Raw genomic sequence first — 20,974 nt, 5'->3', positions numbered from 1 at the left:
GGTGGTGGTAGTGCTCCACCCCGTCAAGACTGACATTGGCTCCGGGGAGAATCCTCGCGGAGATGTACGCAGTCGCTAGCACGAGGCGCAAAGATAGCCTCGATCAGACCCGACTGCGTTGAATAATTCCGATGACGTGGGTTGGTGGGGTGGGATGATAAGTCAGTCAGTCAACGGTGATATGATAAGATAAGGAGCGGATTGACTCTACGACTAAAACGTCATTCGAACAGAACAGTCTTGGCAATTGAACTGTGATTGAACAAGGCCTTTGTCCAGACTGGGTGGATAGCTCAAAGGCACAGAATATGGAGAATTGGCTGATCAATGATAATGCATGTTCCAGGGGGAAGGATCAGAGTTGATTACTACACATCTACAAAGTACAAGAACAAGAACCAACTCACAAGAGCACTACATACGAAAGATAAACAGCCATTCTGCCTCATCACGCGCATCCCCAGTCTAGATCTCACGTCCAGAGCAGCCCCCTGTGCTGCGACATGCCCACTCTACTTCCTCTTCTTCTGTTCGTCGACCGGGCCACCGGTCGTGGGCAGACCCATGAAGATCTTGAAGGCATCGTAACTGTAGTCCATTGTCAGCATTCTGCTTCTTATAGGCACATGTAGGCGAAAGGCCATCCTCGTACATCATCCACTGCAGACCAGTCTACGCAGCCGCAAGTTAGCGAAATGTCCACGTATATGCACAGTGTTCAACACTCACCAGAGTTCCGATCATGACAATTCGAACAGCCAGGCCATTCCACAGCCCCGCGAAGCCAATGTCCTTGTAGATCCGACCCATAGCCGCGCCGAAAGCCTCGCCCGGTTGCCGGTTCGCATTCAGCTTGCTGACCATCACATCGGCCGGGTGCGACACAATCGCGCACAGGATGCCGGCCAGGTAACCGCCGGTGAAGGCGACCGCTGTCTGCGATGCTTTGTTGTAATCCGACTTCTTCCCGGGAAGATAGTTGTAGATCATCTCCACGATCGTCTCGAACGACGCAAACTTCATCATTGTGTATGGGATCTGTCGACCCCAGAGTGGATACAGACCTTTGAACAGGCTGCTTCACAATCAACAGGCGGCCAGAATCTTCAAGACAGGTCCACTCACCCGCCAACCCCTTCCTTTCCGGTGATTTGAGAGATACCATCAAAAGTCCCCTTAGCGAATGGAGGGAGGGTCGTCTGCATTCGCACCTTGACGGCCTCGAAGGGACAGAGCGCGATATCAGCGAAAAACTCGGCCGACGCGCTGGCCGTCAGGTACAGAGATGTCTTCCACTTTTGCGCTTTCTCCGGTCCTACAAGGTCACTGTAGAATGATTTGAAGAATTCATACCCACCATACTTGAAGGCACCTTGGGCCTGCTTGTATGAGTACAGATATGTATGTATCAGACTGAACAGGTATACTCACAGAGTAGCCAAAGAAAGTCGGGCCCCAACCGGTGAAGACCCCACGCAGGCCCTCCGCGCGGTAGATCTTGGCCCACCCCTCGAAATTGCCCTTGTAGATGTTGGGATCGACCTGACGCCGACATTTGACCAGATCCAGCGGCGTTACGGCCGTGTGGGTAAGGCCCTGGGTGTAAAAAATTGGCCATATTCTTCAAAAAAGAAACACGGAAAAGGAAAAAAAATAGAATATCGAAGACAAGCTTATCCACATCGCAACTGATCAGAACTTACACAGGCCAGCAGGCCTCCAAACGTGCACGCAGCATAGTATTTGGGCGAGTAGAGCTCAATCTTGCCCGTCTTGGCCTGAGCCTTGCTCTTGACATCGTCAACCGCACTCCAGGCCGGAAACGGCTCTCGCCTGGTCGGGGCTGGTGTAGGCTGCGATTTGGGTCGCGTCAGGGGATGCTGAGACGCGAAGACGCCGGTCAGGGCAGTCTGAGAGGGGAACATGATGGTATACTTGTCCCGTGTTAGTCTGATCCCCATTGATCGGTTGGTGGATGGTACATTTTCAGCCAGTGTATATACTTATCAAGACTGGGGCGTCTCTTATCGGCAGCTGTGGAGACCGCGGCGCCGTCGTCTAGTGAAGTATGCAAGCGCGGATTGAATTTAGGGAAATGGCAGGAAACGGTCCAACCGCGTAAAAGACCGTAAAAGACCACCTGCGGGAGTGTACACCTCACAGAAAAAATAGGCGTCTGATGATGGAATCTTAGGTAGGAAAGATGATAAAGTCGCTGGCGGAGATGTGACGGAGTGACGTCTTTCGACGGGAGGCGGGCAGTTCCCGGATCGCTTCCGGCGGAGTAATTAACCAGATACAAGCTAGCAGCGGCTCGTCTGCAATAATTTGGCTTCACTTTGTCTGCTGCGAAGAACCACGGGTGTCTCTCGCTCCTACAAGTCAATCTATCTTATTTCTTTCAAACCCAAAATCAGCGAGGCTCCAGAATTTGCTTCTACTTGAACGCGACAATTATCTGTCCAATTTTGCTGCCACCTCCGCTGTCAATTGCATCGGACCTGCCCCACCTTTTGTTTGTTGCTGAGAGCTTGCTATCCTCTAAACAACAGACGAGCTCTGAAATGAGCTCATATTCGACAGTCGGCGAGACTCTCGCGCGAGAGCACCTCACCGATAGGGTTGCTGAAGCTTCGTCGCAAGTCCAACCGCCTTGGTCAGACAAGTACCGCGGGGTAAGCCACCGCCATACAACCAGCCTGTCGCAAACCATGTTTGTCGTATTTCAGACTGATGCTTTGCCAGGCTACAGTGGAAGATCTCGACCCTCCTCCTGCCCTATCCGTCTCTCCCAATGACTCCATCCTCTCCGCCCAGCTCGCCGCGTACGAACGAGACTACACCCACCTAACCGTCATCTCCTCCAAAACGCGTTCACTAATCGGATACCTCAACATCCCCCGGCTCAAGACGCTTCTCCGCGAGGGCAAGGTGAAAGAATCCGACCCCGTCCGGGCCGCCATGCAGCGCTTCAACCGGAAACCGGGCAACATCTACCACGTCATCACGATGGCCACGCCCCTGGAGGAGCTGGAGCGGTTCTTCAAGGGCGAAATCGGGCCCAGGGAAGGCTATGCGGCGAGGAGGGAGAAGCAGGAGTTCGCCATCGTGACGGATCCCGCGCGGAAATTCGTCTTGGGGGTTGTAACGCAAGAGGATCTCGAAGAGTTTGTCAAAAGGAGACCTGCGTAGGTCGGTTACCAACCAGTTTACGTTGGAACAGCGAATTGAAAACAGGATATGATATAATATAATCTGTAGGATATAATCTGCGCTGCTGGCTGACATTCTGACCTCAACGTCCAACGCTCGCAGTCCACTCTCATCTTTCATGAATGTATTGTTACTGTTACTGTTACTGTACCTAGGTAGGAAAAAGCCACTACCTGCTCAGAAAGTTAGATTTCGAAAAAGGATAGATAGAAGTTACCTTTTTTTTTTTGACGAGATTCCATCCATAACATGATAATGGCCTGACTGACTTCGTCCAAAAATTCAATTTATCCCCTTTTTTTTTCACACGATTGAATCCTCCATACAAAGATTTTAATTTCTCCGAGGTCTGCTTCAGGTACCAGCAGGCAAAAATGGGTTGGGTTGATTGATCCTGGTGAAGGTCGCCAACATTCTGAATAACTGACCGATACCTGAATACATAGAAAAGGAAGTGAGGAACACGAAAAGAAAAAGAAAAGAAAAAGAAAAAGAAAAGTCTCAGAAACAACAACGCCAGGTCATCCACAGATCAATGTTATTATCAGTACAGTAAAGTACAGTGCAGTATACATAGCAGTAACAGTGTCATTATGACAGCAATGGTATCCATCCATCGATCAGCAAATGCAGCTAGTAGCTTCTCCAAATTATTCTTATAATTATTTTTTTTAAAAAAAATTTCCCCCATCAAACAAAACCCTTGGAATAAATAATGAAAAAGAAAAAGAACATAAACAAACAATTACCACTAGTACAGTACTACCTACTGAGCCTTCTTCTCCTTCCTCCTCCGCTCCTCTTCCTGATCTTCTCGCCATGCCACGACAATGTACGCAATCAGAACGATGTTTGCTGTGAGAGCGGCCCCGGCGCCTGCAAAGGTGGAGTTTCCTACAACATGAATAAGTATGAATGAGAAATTCCGTGGTAAGTAAGTGAGAGAGGGTAGGGAATTATATAGGTACGGTGCAGATGTCAGAGGGAGGAAAAAAAAGATAGTAGTAAGGTGGTGGCTAACTCACCCTGAAAAACAGCATCAACAGTCAAGAAATACACCCCAATTGGAGCGGCGATCATCGCGACTGTAAAGGCGAGAAGTTTGAGGATGACTCCCCTGTTTGTTATAAATTTTATCAATACAATAATCACATTATTCAATTGGTGATCAGTGAGGGTCCTGAATTGGGAACTGGGGAATTGGGGAATTGGCTAGGTGATATGGAAGGACTGATGGGTACATATGTATGTACTCGACAAGGAACAAACATGGCTTGGCTTGATGACTTACATAGACACCGCAGGCGTCACATCAGAGTCCTTAGCAGCGCTCTTTGCAGCGCTAGTAGCGGCCAACGACGACGACGTTTCTTTCTCTGTGGATGATGATGATGGTGGTGGTATCCGGCGGGTCGCCATGATGACGTTTGATATTCGATACTTGTTTGATGTTTGTGATGAAATGAAAAGGCTGGGTTAAACAATCAATCAATCAACAGCGGTGTATGATTTTTCAATGAGGATGAAGGAAGAAAGAACACGTAATGGATGTAATGTAATGCTGATAATGATAGGATATGATCAGTTTATCCCAGCTGACAGTCAATCAGTCAGTCAGTCAGTCAATAATTGACGTTCAGCTCTTTCCTGTGAATGAACGAAGCTCTCTCCATGCGGAAACTGAGTTAGACTGGAATGCAGCCTGCTCGACGGGAGCTCCAGCTCCAGGCTCCGCCCGAGCTTGATTTGAGGTTTGGTCCTCGCAACCTAGCTTTTGATTGGTCAATGGTATACCTGTGCACTCCATACACAAAAAGGCGGCAAACAGTCAATTAATAATTATCTAACAGGTAATTCTGTAGAAGGGCATTGGACTTATTTCTTTTTATATTATTGTCATTGTTAATATTTTTTATTATTTTATCATATTCACGATTTGTTTTTTTGTTTAGCAAAGTTGGCGTTTGTTTAGACCTGTAATGTATGTACATACTATACAAGCTTTTGCTTTTGGTGCTATCAAACTGAAGTATGGAGTAGGGAGCGCTGTAAGTCGTCATTTGGTACCCTGTTTGCAGTTTACTTTTTCTCATTTTTTATTTTATTTTATTTTATTTTTTTCAACCAGTCTGGGTCAAGATCACCTTGCAGAGACTTACTATACTAGAATGCTAATGTCAGATCTAATTAATGATCTAGCCTTCTTTTCTGCATGGAAAGTTTGTTTTATATATCATATCACCTAGCCTAATGGGGCTCGACCAAAGTCAATGTCAGAGGGGGAAAAAATAGGTCCTGCCAAACGAACTGGCTGAAAAATCCAATCAAGAGAATAATACACACTGATATCCGCAGCGTGACTTCGTGGCGCGCTTGCTAAGTGAGAACCGGTGCCATCCACGGTATATACAGGGTTCCATTCAAGTCCCTCGAACAAAAAAAGTTAAACGGAGGAGTACGATAGAAGAGACTAACAGCTGAATCAAGTATGATATTGATATTGATATTGATATCGATAAGCTTGGTTCGCTGGAAGATTATCTGAGTCGAGTCCGAACAAAAATTATTGATTGGTGAACATTGAAGTTGAAGATAGGTGACATTGAAGGTAGGTGAGAATTCAAGGACATATGAGAGAGAGATGGTCGGTCAGTAAGTAGGCAGTGAAAATGGCCAGACAAAGACTACTTTGATCGATGAAATTGAAGGGTATGTGAGAATGACAAGCAAGAAGGGTCGATAGAAGAAGGGTGAAGAAGGAAAAAAAAATCACGAACTGATGGGGGAATGTGTACAAAACGAGAAAGACAAAGAGTATCAGAAAGGATAAAAATGAAAAGAAGATTCGGGCACAAGTGTTGCTATCCCCTGCTATACCGGCCTTCACCGGGCAGCCTCCATGTTTCCAGTCAGTTCGGCAACACGAGCCTTGATGCGAGCAACACGGGATTCAATCGCTAAGATGATATTAGCTAAGTCCAATTAACCACGTCTGACTAACTTACTCTCTTCTCCACTGGTGTCACCATCGTCCGTCCTTTCCGCCTGGCTGGTTCGGCTAGGCGCCTCATCGTACGCAGCAGCCCGTTCGGCAGCCGTCTTACGGATCTGTGCCCAGCGATCGTGCGCCGAAAGGGAGGCCGGCGCGTCCATCGTCTTAGCAGATGCGTTGGTTGGCGTCTCGATGTCACGGACGCTCGAGACGGCAGAGACGGGCGACACAGGCGAATCGGCCGGGACAAACGCGGGCTGGTCCAGACGACCTTGGTCGAAAGAAGAGAACTCGCGATCGGCCATGGCTTGCTCGTGCGTGTCGATTCTTGAAAGAGCATCATACTCCGCATCACGTCGTGTCTGTGGTCCGCCATACGGCGAGTCAGATGCTTTCTGAGCAGGCTCAGAGGCTGACGACGGAGCCACCGAGGCTGGTTTCGATTCTACGGCAGCCGTCTCTTGCACGGGCTTCTTCCTCATAGGCAGACGCTGCGCCGCAGCAGACTTAGGCGGAGGCAGCGTCTCTTGGGACTTGACCTTGTTCTCAAGAGCAGCACGCGCAGCAGCAACTGCAGAGGGATCTGCTCCAGTCGGCTTCATGGGGATGTCACTCTTCTTCTTGGTGCTACTGAAGATGCCCTTGAAACTGGAGTTGGCAGGTTTCTTCTTCATCATCTTCGTATCCTGGGTGGAGTCAATCGACTTCTTGGATTCAATTTCTGTGGTCTCTACACGTGCCGAAGCGTCGGGTTTAATAGCCGCATCAGCAGCAACATCATTGGCAGCCTTTGGAGTGTCCTTGGGAGGAACTGGCAATGGCGGCGCTGCTGCCTCCGTTTCTGTCCGCGACGCCGCTGCAGGAGCGGGCGTCTGCAGGCTGGACGGAGCCTCGGAGACAGGAGTCATGGTTCGCGGCTGGCCATTTGTCGGTAGATTCAGTGGCTCGCCAGTGCCAGCACGACTGTTGCTGAGATAGGCCGATCGAACGGCGTCCTTGTCGTAATTGCTTGCCCATTTCATGGCCTGAGATACCTCATTGAAGATATTCGTTTGCGTCATCACCGAGTTGGTCTTGCTGGAATATGGATCATCATCCTGTGGTTGTTGTTGTTGTTGTTGACGTTCACTGGCAGCCTCTTTCCGCCGCTGTTCCTCCTGCTCTCGTTGCTTCTTCTGCAGAGCCGCTGCGGCAGCCTGGATCCGTGCGTGCTGGTCAGGACCAATGCTGGTCTTGCTGGCCGGGGCAGATGGATTGTTCGATTTATACGGTTCCTCGGGGGCCGACTTCTTTGCGGACGACTTCCGGCGAGTAAGTTTCCGCCGCGTCGAGAACCCAAAGAACCTCTTCTTCTCGACGATATAAGCGCCCGGTTCCGGCTCCGGTGCGGCACCCTTCACCTGCTCCTCGAGGACCAGCCATTTCGCGCCTGAGATCACTGTCTCGAGTAACGTGCACCGCCCAAAAACGGCTTTCCGAGAGGCGGGTTCCTCCGCTGACAAACTGGTAATCCAAACCCACCAGAACGAATCATCCAGATCGAGTGTAGTTACGCTGGCCAGCTCACCGGGGTCAAGATTCGACTCTGCGTCAAGGCTTCGCTTATGCGATTGCGAGCTCTGGCCTCGAACGGACGCGATTGGAGGCAGGACCTTATCGGGGGGAAGCAAAAGGGGAGCCGGATTCCTGATGACGTTTTCGTCGGTGAAGCCCGTGGATAGGAAGTCGGCCCATGAAGGAGTGGTCGGACGGCCCAGGTCGGGACCGCGAGAAAGAGGCGTGGATCTCAGCTCCAGAGGGCCGTTCGTCTTGGGACTTTCTAAATCGTCGTCCTGATCAGACTCGTCGATGGAGGCGGCGAATCCCACATCCTCGAAACGAGACCATGACGCATCCCGCAGGCTAGTCGATGTTTTCGACGAGGAAACGGCTGATTGGTTGGTGCTGGAGATGGCTTTGAGCACTCGCTGGCATTCGTCGGTCAGCGCGTTGACTGGATCCTCATAGCTGGCGAATTCCTGCAGATGCTTATCACTGTCTCTGTATTCGAAGTTCTTTGCACGGCGCAACAACGCAAAGGGCGTAGGGGAGACAGTGTCAACGATCATCACGACTTTGGTCGTTTTTACTTGCAGAAGGGTTGGGGTTTCGGGTGGGTATTCCGTTGCTTGGACAAGCGACTGCAGGGCGATCGGAAGCGCTGAAATGCCATTGATACCGCGAATTGAGTCTGGAGACGACGAGCGCAGGTATGCAAAGAAAAGGTGGCTTGTCGCATCCGCGGCCCTGAAGTAACAATCAGTGCATCCTGCCAGCAGTTGAGTATAGCAAGGAGAAACACTCACGTGGCCCAGTTCTTGTAGGACGCTTCGAAACCATTGCCGGTGTCCACATGCTCGAATGCCCACCATCCCGCATATCTCGAAAGCTTTCTCCCACCAAGCCCATTGGATTTCGCATGAGCGGCTATAGCTGCAAGAAGGTCGAAGAAATCGAAGATGATCTTCGTTCGCGAATCAGACTCGACACTAATTGGAATAAATGTGGAAAAAGCATCGCGGGCAAAGTTTGAATCTGGATGTCATCAGCCTTATCCTCGGGCTATCAATTCATGCGCTGAAAGGGAATACCTTGTTCCCCGACTTTGAACAGTTCGTAGGCCTCCCAGGTGACTACTCCTCCAGGGAGTCTGCTCCAGCACCATTTCATGACGCTACATAGAACCTAGAAAACCGCAACCACAACCCTGTCAGCCCATCGCGTCGCATTGAGAAAGATCTTCATAGTTTCCCACCATTGGCTCGGACAAGCGCAGCTCCTGTGACAGAGCCTCGCCCCGAAGCGGGGTCCCTCTTTGCTCCGCATTGAAGAAGTTACGAATAAAGGTTCGCGCCGCACTCGGATCAGAGCTGGGACGGAAAGGAAGGAGGAGGAAGGGTATATCAAGACCTACACAAGCGCGAGGGTGGAGACCCCCACTCATCAGCCTCCGTTTGCCATGCAATAGATTAGATACAAGAAACGGGACTAACCTCGGGACTTCAACTCCTGCGTGCATCCTCTCAGCAACTCCTGCACCTCCTCCGGGGCCACCTCCGTGCGCAGATAAGGGTCGGTCCATTGGGGTTTCGGAGGGGCCGTGTCTTCAGGGGCATTCTGCTTGGCCTGCTTCTTAGCGGAACTGGGGTCTTTGCCCCGGAACACTCGAGACAAGAACGACATGCTGGGATCAGGCAACTAATAACAGCCGAATTTCGCAACTATTTTGTCGATGCTGACAGAGAACGAGGCCGTGACAGTGTTACGATGATGGAGAAGGGGCATTTGAATCGAATCGCGGAGGGGCTGATAGTACGACACAAAACGTGAAGCAACTACGGCTCCTTCACAACGATGTCGGCTTAAAGGGACTGAAAAGAGCGTGGGTGAATGTGAGTAAAAATTGCGATTGCGACAAGACGAACGTAGCAAAGAAAGAAATCCGTGTGGAGATGAATACTTAGATTGGAGAACAGAGGGGCATCAAAAGAGAAAAATCATTCAAATCACAAAGGAAGGACACCACCCAGAAGGGGGTATAACCTGGAAAAAAAGAAGAGAGGAAGGAAAAAAGTTCCTTCTCGAGAACAGAAGAATAGAAGGGACGGTGAACCGTGTTATTCGGACAGCAAAGGTACGCCGTACTTTTTGCTCCTTAAGCTTTTTTTGTTGGTCTTTGGGCTCTCAGGGGTTAAGACGCGTTTTGACGCTGGGCGAGAAGCTGTTGCTTCTCTCCGGACGACTACTCAGACTAACTAGAGCTACAGTGGGTTAGTTGGCGCGGTCGGGGGACCGTGAGTTAGCGAATCGGCACGGCAGATCCCAGCGTCCAGATAACGAGTGATGCCTCAGTGAGTCGGAGACTCGAGTCGAGGTTCAGCTTCGATGATGTCGACTGTGATCGAGGGATCCTGCACCCATGGACCAAGTACCGAGTACTTACAGTAATCTTCGCCGGGTACCAGTCATGTCCTTTAACCTAACAGGCAACAGGCGCACGGCGACGGCAGTTCCCGCGCGCTGCCAATGCAAGGGAGGATGCAAGCCTTCTTTTTTTTTTCTAGACTTCCCCGTACTCGGTACAAAGTACGGAGTACCGGGTAGATGCATCCAATGTTGGTTGCCAGGTGATTTCATCCAGCCAATATTAATGTTGGGAGAAAAGACGATTCGAGGCCTCCAAAACAGCCAAAACAGAGCGCGTCGCGTTGATTGACCTGTGACCGTGCTCGCGCTAACCTTCCTGGGATTGGGCCAGGTTGTTCTAGCGACGGACCAACACGCGGCAGAACCAATAATCATGAGAACTGCGCTCGTCACCAACTCCTGGTCGACTTTAATTATTCAGGCTTACTCCCTCCTAACCCTGCGCATCCATCCTCAGTACAGAATACCCGTCCGATTGTGGAGATCGATTCGGCAATCTTCTCGAAAGAGGGCGGAAATGAAGAAGGGGGACAGTGGGACAAGGTTTAGACGGATCCGCACAATGGGAACGCTTGCTCCGTGCTCCACCTATTATAGATCGAGGAGTATATATATCGGACAAAGAGCTCAGTTTGCAATACCTCCAACCTGGAGGATAAAACAATCCAGAGCACGAAGCATCTTCAGACGAAGCATCTTCAGTGAGAGAAGAATTCAGAATTCATCGAGAGGGGTTTTGCATTTTTTGCCCCAGTTCCTTTGACTGATGCCCTAGATGATGATAGCCCGTCATCAACAGAGCAACACGATGCAACAATGAAGCCTGTTGTTAACGACTTTTGTCAGGGCTATCTCCCACCGTTTCGCCGACCAGTGTACTGTACCTCGAGTATCACCATACTATAAAAACCTTAACTTCCGTTTTGCACTGGCACGTGGCTGTAAAAAGCAAGCAACATATCTGTAAGCATCCACACCAAATTAATTCATAAAATCTGCTTAGCCCCTATTAGCTAGAGATATGCATCAGTGAGGGTGACAAATATTACTCAGGGATAATGGTAAGAACTATAGCAAGGAATATAGCATTATATAGGTAGGGAGCCCGCTTGGAAAGTAGATAATAAATACTCTAACTTATATAGTACTAGGCCTGGGGGGCAAGAGGTATTTCCCCTTCAAAGGCTGGCAATGTGGATCAGATCGTCATGACTGGTCATATGGTGTGGAGAGCAAGGTGTGCGATCGCAGAGCCGCATATATCATCAGACGTCCAGTCGAGTCCCACAGTGCGATTACTAGGATGGCAGAAGTCAACTGCAAATTCAGACGGGCGAAGTAATTCGTCAGACTCGAAGGATGGGGAGTGAGTCCATGCCTTAATCCCTTAATCCTTCCTTGTCTGACCGCCTCGTGAGAAACAACTCACAGTACAGCGATGGATATACCTGATATATTTCTCTAATACCTTTTTTCTGCCTTCTGTATGATACAACACAAACGCAGAAGCCATCCCCGTATTCGATTGTTGTGGCTTTTCTGGATAAAAGGATATAAATAGCACTAAATGTGCCTCGGCCTCTAGCGTTGCGCCGCGTGTTTCAGGAGGCCGGGCGCAGCCAATCAGGCCTCACCGCCTTGGTTCAGCACATGGACACCTCAGGACGCTCTTCAGGCTGCCCTCGGAAAGGAAGAGGAAAGAGCGAAGAGCAAGCACGCTAAGTAGCAACCCCCCGACCATCCTCCACCTCCCACCGTTTCTTTTCTTTCTATCTTTAGAATCCTTCCTGCCCTCGTTGCCTTAACCGCGTGTTGCAGCTACCCATCACGTTCCTGCCGCACAGAGCTCATCTCGTCCTTGGCCACTCACATTATTGCCTTCTGCAACCCTGAGTCCGCCCTGCACGATCCTCTTGCGTCTCCGCTGTGGTTGGACGCTGGTCGTGGTCGTCCTGGCGGAGACCGATTGCCCGCCAGCGAAGTTTCGTTCACCTCGCAACTGATTGACCTTCTCCAGACGCCCGCACATATATCAGATCTTCTTTCTCGTCGCCACTTTCCCGATCGAGGTTCCTTCTACCGTGTCAGAGGGCTTGGGGACCTCTCTTGCTCCGGTGCCTCCCATCTATTCTTCGCTCCGCCTGTCGTGGGCCCGCGTGCTGTGAAGGAGTGAGTCCGGGTCGTTTCTTTGTCGCGTTTCTCGAGCCCCTCCCTCTTGTCACCCCTTCACCATCGTCGCACTCCGCCATTACGGACATAAAGGGACAGGAGAGGAAGGAGAGAAAGGATAGGGATCTAATCTTTCTTGGTCACTTTGCAACAGCTTCTTCGTTTGCTGTGGCAGTCTGCGGTCCTTACTACACATTCTCCGATCTGACTCCCCCGCGTCTCTCCCATCACGATGGGTCGACGCAAGATTGAGATCAAGGCGATCAAAGATGACCGCAATCGTTCAGTGTAAGTTCTTTTTTACCAAAAGCTTTTGCCTTGCTGCCTGCAAGGCAGAAGCAGAGACTTGGCTGACTCGGCTTCAAGGACCTTTCTGAAGCGGAAAGGCGGTCTTTTCAAGAAGGCCCACGAACTCTCCGTGCTCTGTTCCGTCGACGTAGCGGTGATCATCTTCGGCCATAACAAAAAACTCTACGAGTTTTCTTCAGGTGACATTCGTGAGACTCTGGGTCGATACCAATATGTGCGTCTCCCCACTCCTATTCACCCCTGTTGTTTGTGCGACTTGGAAGGGTATTGACGATAGATGGTTGCAGTGGGGGCCACCTCATGAACACAAAGGCCCTGCCGATTTTGCGGGAAAAACTACGGCGGACGATGACGATGACGATGATGCATCGGGTGCTGAAGACACGGCTCCTTCCCAGCCTCAGGCCCAGCAGGGGACGGTGCAGCAGCCGCAGCCGCATCTCCAGAATCAACATCAACCGACCTTCCAACACGTCAACCAAGCACCGTCGGCCTCACCACCAATCCCTAACGGGGTCGGCTTCGATCCTCGTCATGGCACTCCCCAACCCCAGGTGATGTCCCGTCCCTCGTCGCGGAATCACGTCCGTCGCGTGAGTTCGAATCTGGTCACCCATCCGCATCCTCCTCCACATGCTACCCCTCCTCCTCCTCCGGCACAGAACGGCTTCGCGTACATGCCCAACCCGTCCATCTACAATCCTAACGCCAACCCGAATCTGAATCCGCAAGCTCCACGCCCTGCCCAATATCCTCCGTTTGCTCATCCTCCCCATCTCGGTCCGCAGCATCAGACGCCCCAGCCCCATCCTGCGCAGCCCATCCCGCAACATCACCAACCACCTCCTCTCCATCACCTTCCCCAACAAGCGCCTCACCATAGTCTACCGCAACCCCCACACCAGCAGATGCCGCAGATCGCGCAGCCATACATGCAAGATCAGGGACGGCATTCGATGCCGCCAGCATTCCCGCCGGAGCAGCAACAACACCAGCAGCAACAACAACAGCCGCCGCCGCCGCCGCCGCCGCCGCAGCAACGTCCCATCGCCCTTCCCGATCCAACAGCCTCGCAGCAGATCCCCAATCAGATGAAACCCGAGGGGAGCCAGTCACCCAGGCCCCCGGCGCCTAAGTCGCGCAGTATCTTTACGCCCATCGACGACCAAGGGTCGGTGTTGGCGCGTCACTTTGGAGTTGGGCCTTCATTGCGCGAGTCCCCTCAACGCGAGGCGCCCGCTAAGCAGGACCTTCCACCGGCGAGTACCACCAGCCAGAGCGTCCCAATCACGTCGGCTGCGACAACAACGGCGCCTCCGCAGCCGACTCGATCGGCGACGGATCCCCAGCGCGCGCAGTCGACTTCAATGCCCGAGATCCCACCTCCACCACGAGCCAATAGTGCCCAAGTCAATGTCAAGCGACCCCGTCTCAAAGTCCAGATTCCGAGTGAGCAGTCGGACGCCGGCAGTGCGACGGCGGATTCGTCTCCGCGCGACTCTGCGGGCCACAAGACAGCTACTCCTGCCAAAGTCACGTCGGATGCCAACCACACTGGCGTCGTTCTCCCTCCTCCATCACCGTCCGCAGGGGCTCTTTTAAGCGCAGGTGCGCAGGGCCCTCCCAACCCCTTTGCACGACCGCCTCCGCCTGGAACGAATTCCCAGAATGGCACCGGTTACGGCAGTAGCAACAATATGGACACACCTATCTCAGCCCTCCCCAGCCGATTTGTGTCGGACGCGCTCCTCCCGTCTCCGTCTAGTTTCTTCCCCGAATGGGGCTTTGGGCGGTCCGGACCAGACACCAATATGTTGCCCAGTCCGTTGACCTTCCCCACTCCGTCAGTGCAGACCGGTCCGGGATTCGGGAGGGATGATGAGCTGGACAGGAAGCGTAAGAGCCCCGAGGGTGGTGTTTCAGCAGACAGCACGCCAGGGAAGAAATTGAAGACATGATTTGCTTCTAATTTTCGATAATTTTTGATCTATATATTCCACTGTCTTATGATTATCTTGTGAGACGAGACGGCGTTTGGGTGAATGATGGGTATACCGTATCTTCGATTTTTCTTTTCTTCATCGGTACGCTGTTCTATTGCTATCATCATCACCTTTACGCTTCAAAACACCTCGCTTATCGTTACATACCATATCACTTTTTGACTTGCTCTACTCACTGCGTAGCTTCTTCCCGACGTGTTATACCCCCTACTCGTTTGATCGTGATTATGCTGTGGAGGAAAAAAACCTTGTCATGTGTGGCATTTCAGTTTAAGTTAAGAGACTGGGAGCAATCCATAGCAAGCCGTGTCGTACCATACCATTGAAGGACCCCTTTTTATACCTATACCCAGTCAGTCAGTCTTATTGTTTCCCGCTTGCTTCTTTCTTTTCTTCCTTCTTTTCTTTCTTCCCCACTCTGCTTTTGTGCCTCTTATCTTATTGATTGATCTCTCTTACCTATTTTCCTGGATGATCTACGTACGCTATGTATTTTCACTTCTGATCTTGAGCCTTAATCCTTTTTCTATATTCTTATTCTTCTTCCATCTCCCTGCTCCTGACTTTCGAACGCCTTTAACGCCTCCCGGACCTGATCTTTCGATGATGATGACACACACGAGATCTGTTACTACATTACGATGGTGGAAGCGAGGGGGCGCGCGGGCGGCTTTACAGTATTACCATGAGGAAGAATGGTGGGGGGCTTTTTTTTCAGATTCGGAGCTAGCTAGGTAGCTGTCTAGGCAGGTAGTTCTTTTTTTTATTCTTTCGAGATCAATAATAAATAAAAATAACTTCCAAAAAAAAAAAGGGTTGCAATAATAGTGATACTGTAAGCCACTAACCTATTTGACCACGGTGGTTCCAGGAGGAGTTCAGTTGACGATATATATATATATACCCTGTGTAGTGTACTACTCTATATGAGATATGAGATGAGAGATAATAGTGCCACGCTACCATATATATATATATATATTGTGTCAGAACCTAGGAGTCTCCTAGACGGAAGTGAGCTTATCTCACCTCGCGCGTGAAAAAGCCAGCAAGCAAGCAAATACCTGAGACAAGGGAAGGAAGGAAGGACGGACATGGAAACTGGTGGACCACTATATTTTTTTTGGCATTTCCCCCGTCTCCCTCCCCCCCTTACGTATGTATGTACTTAAGCCTTCTTTTTTTTTAATACTCCGAGTATATACGCATAATGTGCCCTTATGGCTGGTTCCTGAATAAGTAGGAGTAATTATAATATAGAGTAGAATTATATTATATAAGGCTTCATCTTCATGCTTTATGCAGGATGACTATATATATATATATATATATATATATATTGGTGTCACACCGCATGTATCATACATATCTAGATTGGTGAAGTCTGGCATGGATGGTCCTCCCTGAATTTAATTTTATTGTATATATATATAAAAGGGGGAGCAGGAAATCGGACTGTAAATGGATAGGATAGTGCACATGCACACATACTAACTATAACAAGGTCGGTGGTAGTAGTAATAATAGAAGTGGAAGTAATAGCAATTAAGTGACTCACTGCCTGACTAACCACCATTCATTATTATTAATTTTTTCTTTCTATCTAATATTTCTAACAAAGCTGACCTGTTTGTCTGTCTAAAAAGCGACGCGACATGTCCATTCGGTCGTTAAAATGAACTTCAAAAATGCATGCTGACATCATTCCCATCTCCATTGTTAATGTAACGCCCCATTTAATTAGAATAGGTAGTGCCACGAGAGGAGAAAGATGTGGTGTTTTTAAAGAACAGATACAGAGAAGAGAAAAGTAGTACATCATAACACATATGTGCAGGACATGAAACATCGCCATCGTCGGTAGCAAGCGGGACTGGATTGATGGAAAGAAAAGACAACTTTCTTTTCTTTTCTCAAACCTCTATCCTTTGATGCGGAAATGCGGAACAGAGTCTTTTCGAAAAGGGGGGTTTTTTGCTTGTATTTGTTGCATTAGTTGCATTTTATTTTAAGAGACTTGATTCAAACCTCGTCCGACGGCTGCTCGCTGCCACCCTTCCGGGCCTTCTTCTCGGCCAGCATCTCCAGGCGGGCGCGCTCCTGTGCCTCCAAACCAGTCTTGGCAACCTGGTGCGACTTGCTCAGTTCCTTCCGCTTGATGAACAGGCTCATGATGAGACCGAAGCCGGCGATAGCACAGTAGAAAATCCACATCCGGCTGAGAGCGTGCGTGAATGCCGCCACCACCGCCTCGCGCTGGCCCGCCGGTAGGGTTTCGAGGAGAGGCTTGTCGGACCCGGAGAAAGAGCTGGCCAGCTTGGCGGCGGTTTCGGGACCGACAATGGCAGCCAGTCGCGGGATCTCTTTGGCGAAGACGTTCTGGTACACGACCCCGCCCAGCACCACCGACATGGAACTGGCCAGTTGTCGAACAAACCCAAATGTCGCGGTCGCAGTGGCCATGTCAGAAACGTGGATATTGGCTTGGAGAGCCACCAGGGGAGACTGGAAATTGGGCCCGACGCCGAATCCCGCAATGAGTTGGAAGATGATGATACGCGGCCAGGACGCGTAGGGCTTTAAGTCGATGAAGAGACCAAACCCGAGCGTCGCGAGGATCAAACCCAAGAGGATCGCCTCCTTGTACCGGCCGGTCTTGCGGATGACGACGCCCGTGCTGGCGGAGGTGATCGAAAGTGACAAGACCTGCGGCAGGGTGTACACACCGCTGAGAATGGGAGTGGCCAATAAGACTGTTTGGAAATACAACGGCAGGAAGTAAGACCCGGAAATGAACACGAAGGCGTGGCAAAAGCACACCAGGAAGATCATGACATTGTGCCAGTCGCGGAAGAGTCTCATCGGCATGACTGGGTACTTGGCCACCTTCCATTCAATGAGCCCGAACAGCACCAGAACCACCGGTCCGAAGATGATCAAGCAAATCACCGTGGCCGAGTTCCAGGGGTACGAGACGCCTCCGAATTCCAGTCCGAACAGGAACATCAAAGTACCGCCAATGATGGTGATAGTCCCAAGCCAGTCAATCGCACGGAGACCAGCCAAGAGGGGAGTCTTGGGAGTATCAATGGAGAGGAAGAAGAGTAGAATCACAAACGACAAACCGCCGACGGGTACTATTGCAGTCAGTATATTATATTACTAAAACAAGTCGGACGGTTGATGAGACGAAAACATACAGTTGAGGTAGAAGCACCATCTCCAGGTAACTCTAGTGGTGAACGCACCACCGATGATGGGTCCCAGAGCTCCTGCAATGGCCCAGGTTACACCAAAGAGACCATAGTACATTGGTCGTTCCCTGCGGGCTCATCAGTAATTGGATTTGAGGTTTCATACGTGTTGATGGAAACGTACCTCACGCTGAACAAATCCGTGACGCAGATATTTGTCAGAATAATGATTCCACCGCCTCCGGCACCCTGAATGGCTCTGCCGGCGAGAATCATGGGTAGATTGATGGCCAGCGCGCAGATCAGACTGCCCACCAGGAAGATGAAGTTGGCAAGGAGGAGAATCGGTTTTCTTCCCCAGATATCGCTAATCTTACCCCAGAGGGGGATGCAGGCTGCGTTGGACAGCAGATAGGACGAGGCCATCCATGAGTAACCACTCTGAGAGGCGTTGAAATGGGCTGCCATGACGGGCAGTGCCGTGGAAACGATTGTCTACGGTTCGTCAGTTTCAAGACAAGTGATGCCAAGTTGGATTCAGATCGAGAGAAAGCTTACCATGTCGAGAGCGGCCAGAAAGAGGGTCAACTAGATGGACATGAGGTTAATACCGTATTTCTCGTCAACAGGATTGAGACAGATAGGCACATACACATAAAGCTACCATGATAATGATAATCTTGCTCTTGCCCAGCTTCTGCGCCTGCGATGGTGTCATAGATGGGACACGGTCCACGGGCGCGTCTCCTCCTGGCGCAGCTCCATCAGCTTCGGGAGACTTGGGATCGCTGGAGTTCTCGTTGGGAGTATGCAAAGAATCCACGGATGGTTCTTGCGCATGCTTCTCCGCGTTCATCTCAGACGTCAGATTCTCTTTTTTAGTCTCGTCGCGAGCATTCAACGTGGACTCCGACCGTGAGCGAGGGTTCTCCACGTCGGAGATGGAGTCGATCGTAGAAGGGTTGGAATTGGTTGGTTCTGCCATGATGGCCTCCGTTGCTTGAATGAGTCTCTGTCCGAGTCCTGACGCGTGAGATAGACGAGACGATGGACCAGACAGACTCGTTGCCGATGAAGGCTAGTGGCAGTTGCGCACACACGGGGTTCGTCGTAGTGTGTCAGTGACTTCCCATGTCTTCCTGTCACTATCGGACAATCTCGCCGCCACGACGCGATGCGGATTATCGGCTCGAGATTGGCAGCTCTTGAGATGGATCAGAGCTGGTGACTAATATGAAGGACGGAGGGAAAGGTTCTGTATTTGTAGAACCGTCAGAACCGTCAGCTCGATTCAAGACATGCGGAGAACAGGAGAGAAAAAAGTTGATGTGGAGATCGGAGATAAGTACCTGACGGAGTCTATCTACCTCGTTAGCTTGTTTCTGCAGAGGGCATCGTGGGTCCCAATGCGGCGAGTGGGCCGGTGCAGGCTGCAGGAAGCTTGGATGGAGGGTTTACCCGGCGGACCGGTCTTAAGACTGGTTATCGAAATGTGCAATGGACGGAGTTAACGGCGGGTCGCCGAGCTCTATGGACTCCTGGAGAGATTGTTCTCGATGCCTTCCTTCGTTTTCAAAACTGGCGATCAGAGATCGTCGCAGGAGTGCTCGTTGCAACGGCGGTGATTGGTCTGGAATCTAATCTTATTAATTAATCAATACCGGAAGGCAGACGATTCTCCTGCCGAAAGCGGCAAGTGACTCCAACAACGGCTGCTTGCCGGTGTAAGTTGTGTTCTGTCGGATGGCTACCAATCCGAACAGAAAATAAAATAACAAGGAAAAAAAAATTTACAGTGACGATTATGATTCTTATTCACTTAGACTATCTGACTTTCCATCTGGCCTCAGTCGGGTTTGTTGGGGGCGTGACTCGTCATTCTTACTCACACAGTCAAACTCCCCGCCTTAGGCTGACATACATCAGCAAGTTACCTTCCTTTCTCGTCTGTCATAGTCGCATGCACGGATTCTTTTTTATCTTCCGGGAGGAATTTTTCCGGGCGCATGGCGTGCAGGGAGTGAAGGATGAGTGGCTGCCTGTTTGCAGCGTCCGCTGTCGCGTCCACTGTCGGCTGTTCGGCATGTATAAGCGCCGACCAGTCACCGCCTGCCTGGGACTAGTGCCTCGCTAACAATTATCTCCGACGAGTCGGCGACAGGGCAGGTTGGCACGTGTCGGAGATTATTCTTATCCTAGGATGGAATCATGGAAGTTCTCCCGACAGTACCTAAGGTAGCTACCTACTAGCTACAGACGGTGAATCATATGGACCTGATGAAACGATCTGTCGCGAATCTAGATCATCTCGATTCTGAGTCATCGCATGGCCACATCGCATTGCAGATGCATGGCATTGCATGCACCTCGGATTTCCCACGCGATTATTAGATCCGTCATTTTGATCCTTTGACTTAGATCCGTCCACTCACAGCCTCGGGTTCTTTTACATCACTTTCTCGGTACGGAGAAGTAGTTCTCCGTCCACACCGCCATACTTCGATACAATCATACGACGAGCTCAACATCAGAATCTCCCATCTTGATTGGACGGATTTTATCTGCTATGACGTTTAACCAATAGTCTATATAACTAAAGCTATAGCGAAGAGCCTCAGACGCAAACTTATCCCCGATCATCTAGAATTCTAGATTCATTCATGAAGCTGGCCCTTCCTGCATTGAGGCAAGACTACATACCTATGTATTCAAACAGAGGCAATTCATATGGTCGAATCGAATCTAATAGAATCAATCAATCAATCAATCCCCTAGGCTCTCCGCCTGCCTGCTTGCTACTTGTTTGCCTATTCAATTTCCTCGCGTAGAGGACGTAGAGTACAGAGAGTATGGTGTAGATGGACTGCATTATACTGTCAGTGCCTAGCAGTCCTAAGTGGTAGTGATCTCACCCGTTAACCAAGCAAACACCCGAAACAAAGGAAGGAGATGGAATCCGATCGACCACAGCGTTTTTTTTTTTGGCTTAAAATCAGCCTATTTTCTCATCTTGATCTTTTCTAATCATCACTGTTTCTTCATGCCATACTAGGAGTTCTAGTTCTAGTCAACAGTCAATCATCGTATCGTCTTCGCCGACAGACATGGCTGATAATGGATCGAAGAAT

At 50.3% G+C, this 20,974-nt stretch overlaps 6 protein-coding genes across 6 annotated transcripts; 2 read left to right on the top strand and 4 right to left on the bottom strand.

Moving 5' to 3' along the window:
* Nucleotides 1-512: 512 nt before the first annotated feature.
* On the bottom strand, nucleotides 513-1,925 carry VTN77DRAFT_2120 (uncharacterized protein; the record flags this gene model as incomplete). Its single annotated transcript, XM_069417927.1, has 6 exons — nucleotides 513-588; nucleotides 653-672; nucleotides 730-1,075; nucleotides 1,126-1,379; nucleotides 1,432-1,596; nucleotides 1,704-1,925. 6 exons carry the CDS (start codon nucleotides 1,923-1,925, stop codon nucleotides 513-515), a joined length of 1,083 nt encoding a protein of 360 aa, XP_069279600.1.
* A 639-nt stretch (nucleotides 1,926-2,564) lies between these two features.
* Nucleotides 2,565-3,192, top strand: VTN77DRAFT_2119 (uncharacterized protein; the record flags this gene model as incomplete). The annotated part of the gene is made up of 2 exons (XM_069417925.1): nucleotides 2,565-2,675; nucleotides 2,746-3,192. The coding sequence occupies 2 exons, from the start codon at nucleotides 2,565-2,567 to the stop codon at nucleotides 3,190-3,192; spliced, it is 558 nt and encodes a 185-aa protein (XP_069279599.1).
* A 787-nt stretch (nucleotides 3,193-3,979) lies between these two features.
* Nucleotides 3,980-4,632, bottom strand: VTN77DRAFT_2118 (uncharacterized protein; the record flags this gene model as incomplete). Its single annotated transcript, XM_069417924.1, has 3 exons — nucleotides 3,980-4,107; nucleotides 4,239-4,330; nucleotides 4,505-4,632. The coding sequence occupies 3 exons, from the start codon at nucleotides 4,630-4,632 to the stop codon at nucleotides 3,980-3,982; spliced, it is 348 nt and encodes a 115-aa protein (XP_069279598.1).
* Nucleotides 4,633-6,096: 1,464 nt separating this feature from the next.
* Nucleotides 6,097-9,427, bottom strand: VTN77DRAFT_2117 (uncharacterized protein; the record flags this gene model as incomplete). The annotated part of the gene is made up of 6 exons (XM_069417923.1): nucleotides 6,097-6,170; nucleotides 6,219-8,491; nucleotides 8,551-8,779; nucleotides 8,836-8,929; nucleotides 9,000-9,154; nucleotides 9,238-9,427. The coding sequence occupies 6 exons, from the start codon at nucleotides 9,425-9,427 to the stop codon at nucleotides 6,097-6,099; spliced, it is 3,015 nt and encodes a 1,004-aa protein (XP_069279597.1).
* A 3,145-nt stretch (nucleotides 9,428-12,572) lies between these two features.
* Nucleotides 12,573-14,607, top strand: VTN77DRAFT_2116 (uncharacterized protein; the record flags this gene model as incomplete). Its single annotated transcript, XM_069417922.1, has 3 exons — nucleotides 12,573-12,628; nucleotides 12,707-12,863; nucleotides 12,937-14,607. The coding sequence occupies 3 exons, from the start codon at nucleotides 12,573-12,575 to the stop codon at nucleotides 14,605-14,607; spliced, it is 1,884 nt and encodes a 627-aa protein (XP_069279596.1).
* Nucleotides 14,608-16,674: 2,067 nt separating this feature from the next.
* On the bottom strand, nucleotides 16,675-18,831 carry VTN77DRAFT_2115 (uncharacterized protein; the record flags this gene model as incomplete). Its single annotated transcript, XM_069417921.1, has 5 exons — nucleotides 16,675-17,789; nucleotides 17,853-17,974; nucleotides 18,031-18,341; nucleotides 18,405-18,434; nucleotides 18,499-18,831. 5 exons carry the CDS (start codon nucleotides 18,829-18,831, stop codon nucleotides 16,675-16,677), a joined length of 1,911 nt encoding a protein of 636 aa, XP_069279595.1.
* Between the last annotated feature and the right edge of the window lie 2,143 nt (nucleotides 18,832-20,974).

This window comes from Rasamsonia byssochlamydoides (genome assembly GCF_041956645.1).
Source record: "Rasamsonia byssochlamydoides strain NRRL 3658 unplaced genomic scaffold VTN77scaffold_16, whole genome shotgun sequence".
Lineage (NCBI taxonomy): Eukaryota > Fungi > Ascomycota > Eurotiomycetes > Eurotiales > Trichocomaceae > Rasamsonia > Rasamsonia byssochlamydoides.
The sequence above is the reverse complement of the archived record's forward strand: the minus strand, read 5'-3'. Positions and strand labels throughout refer to the sequence as shown.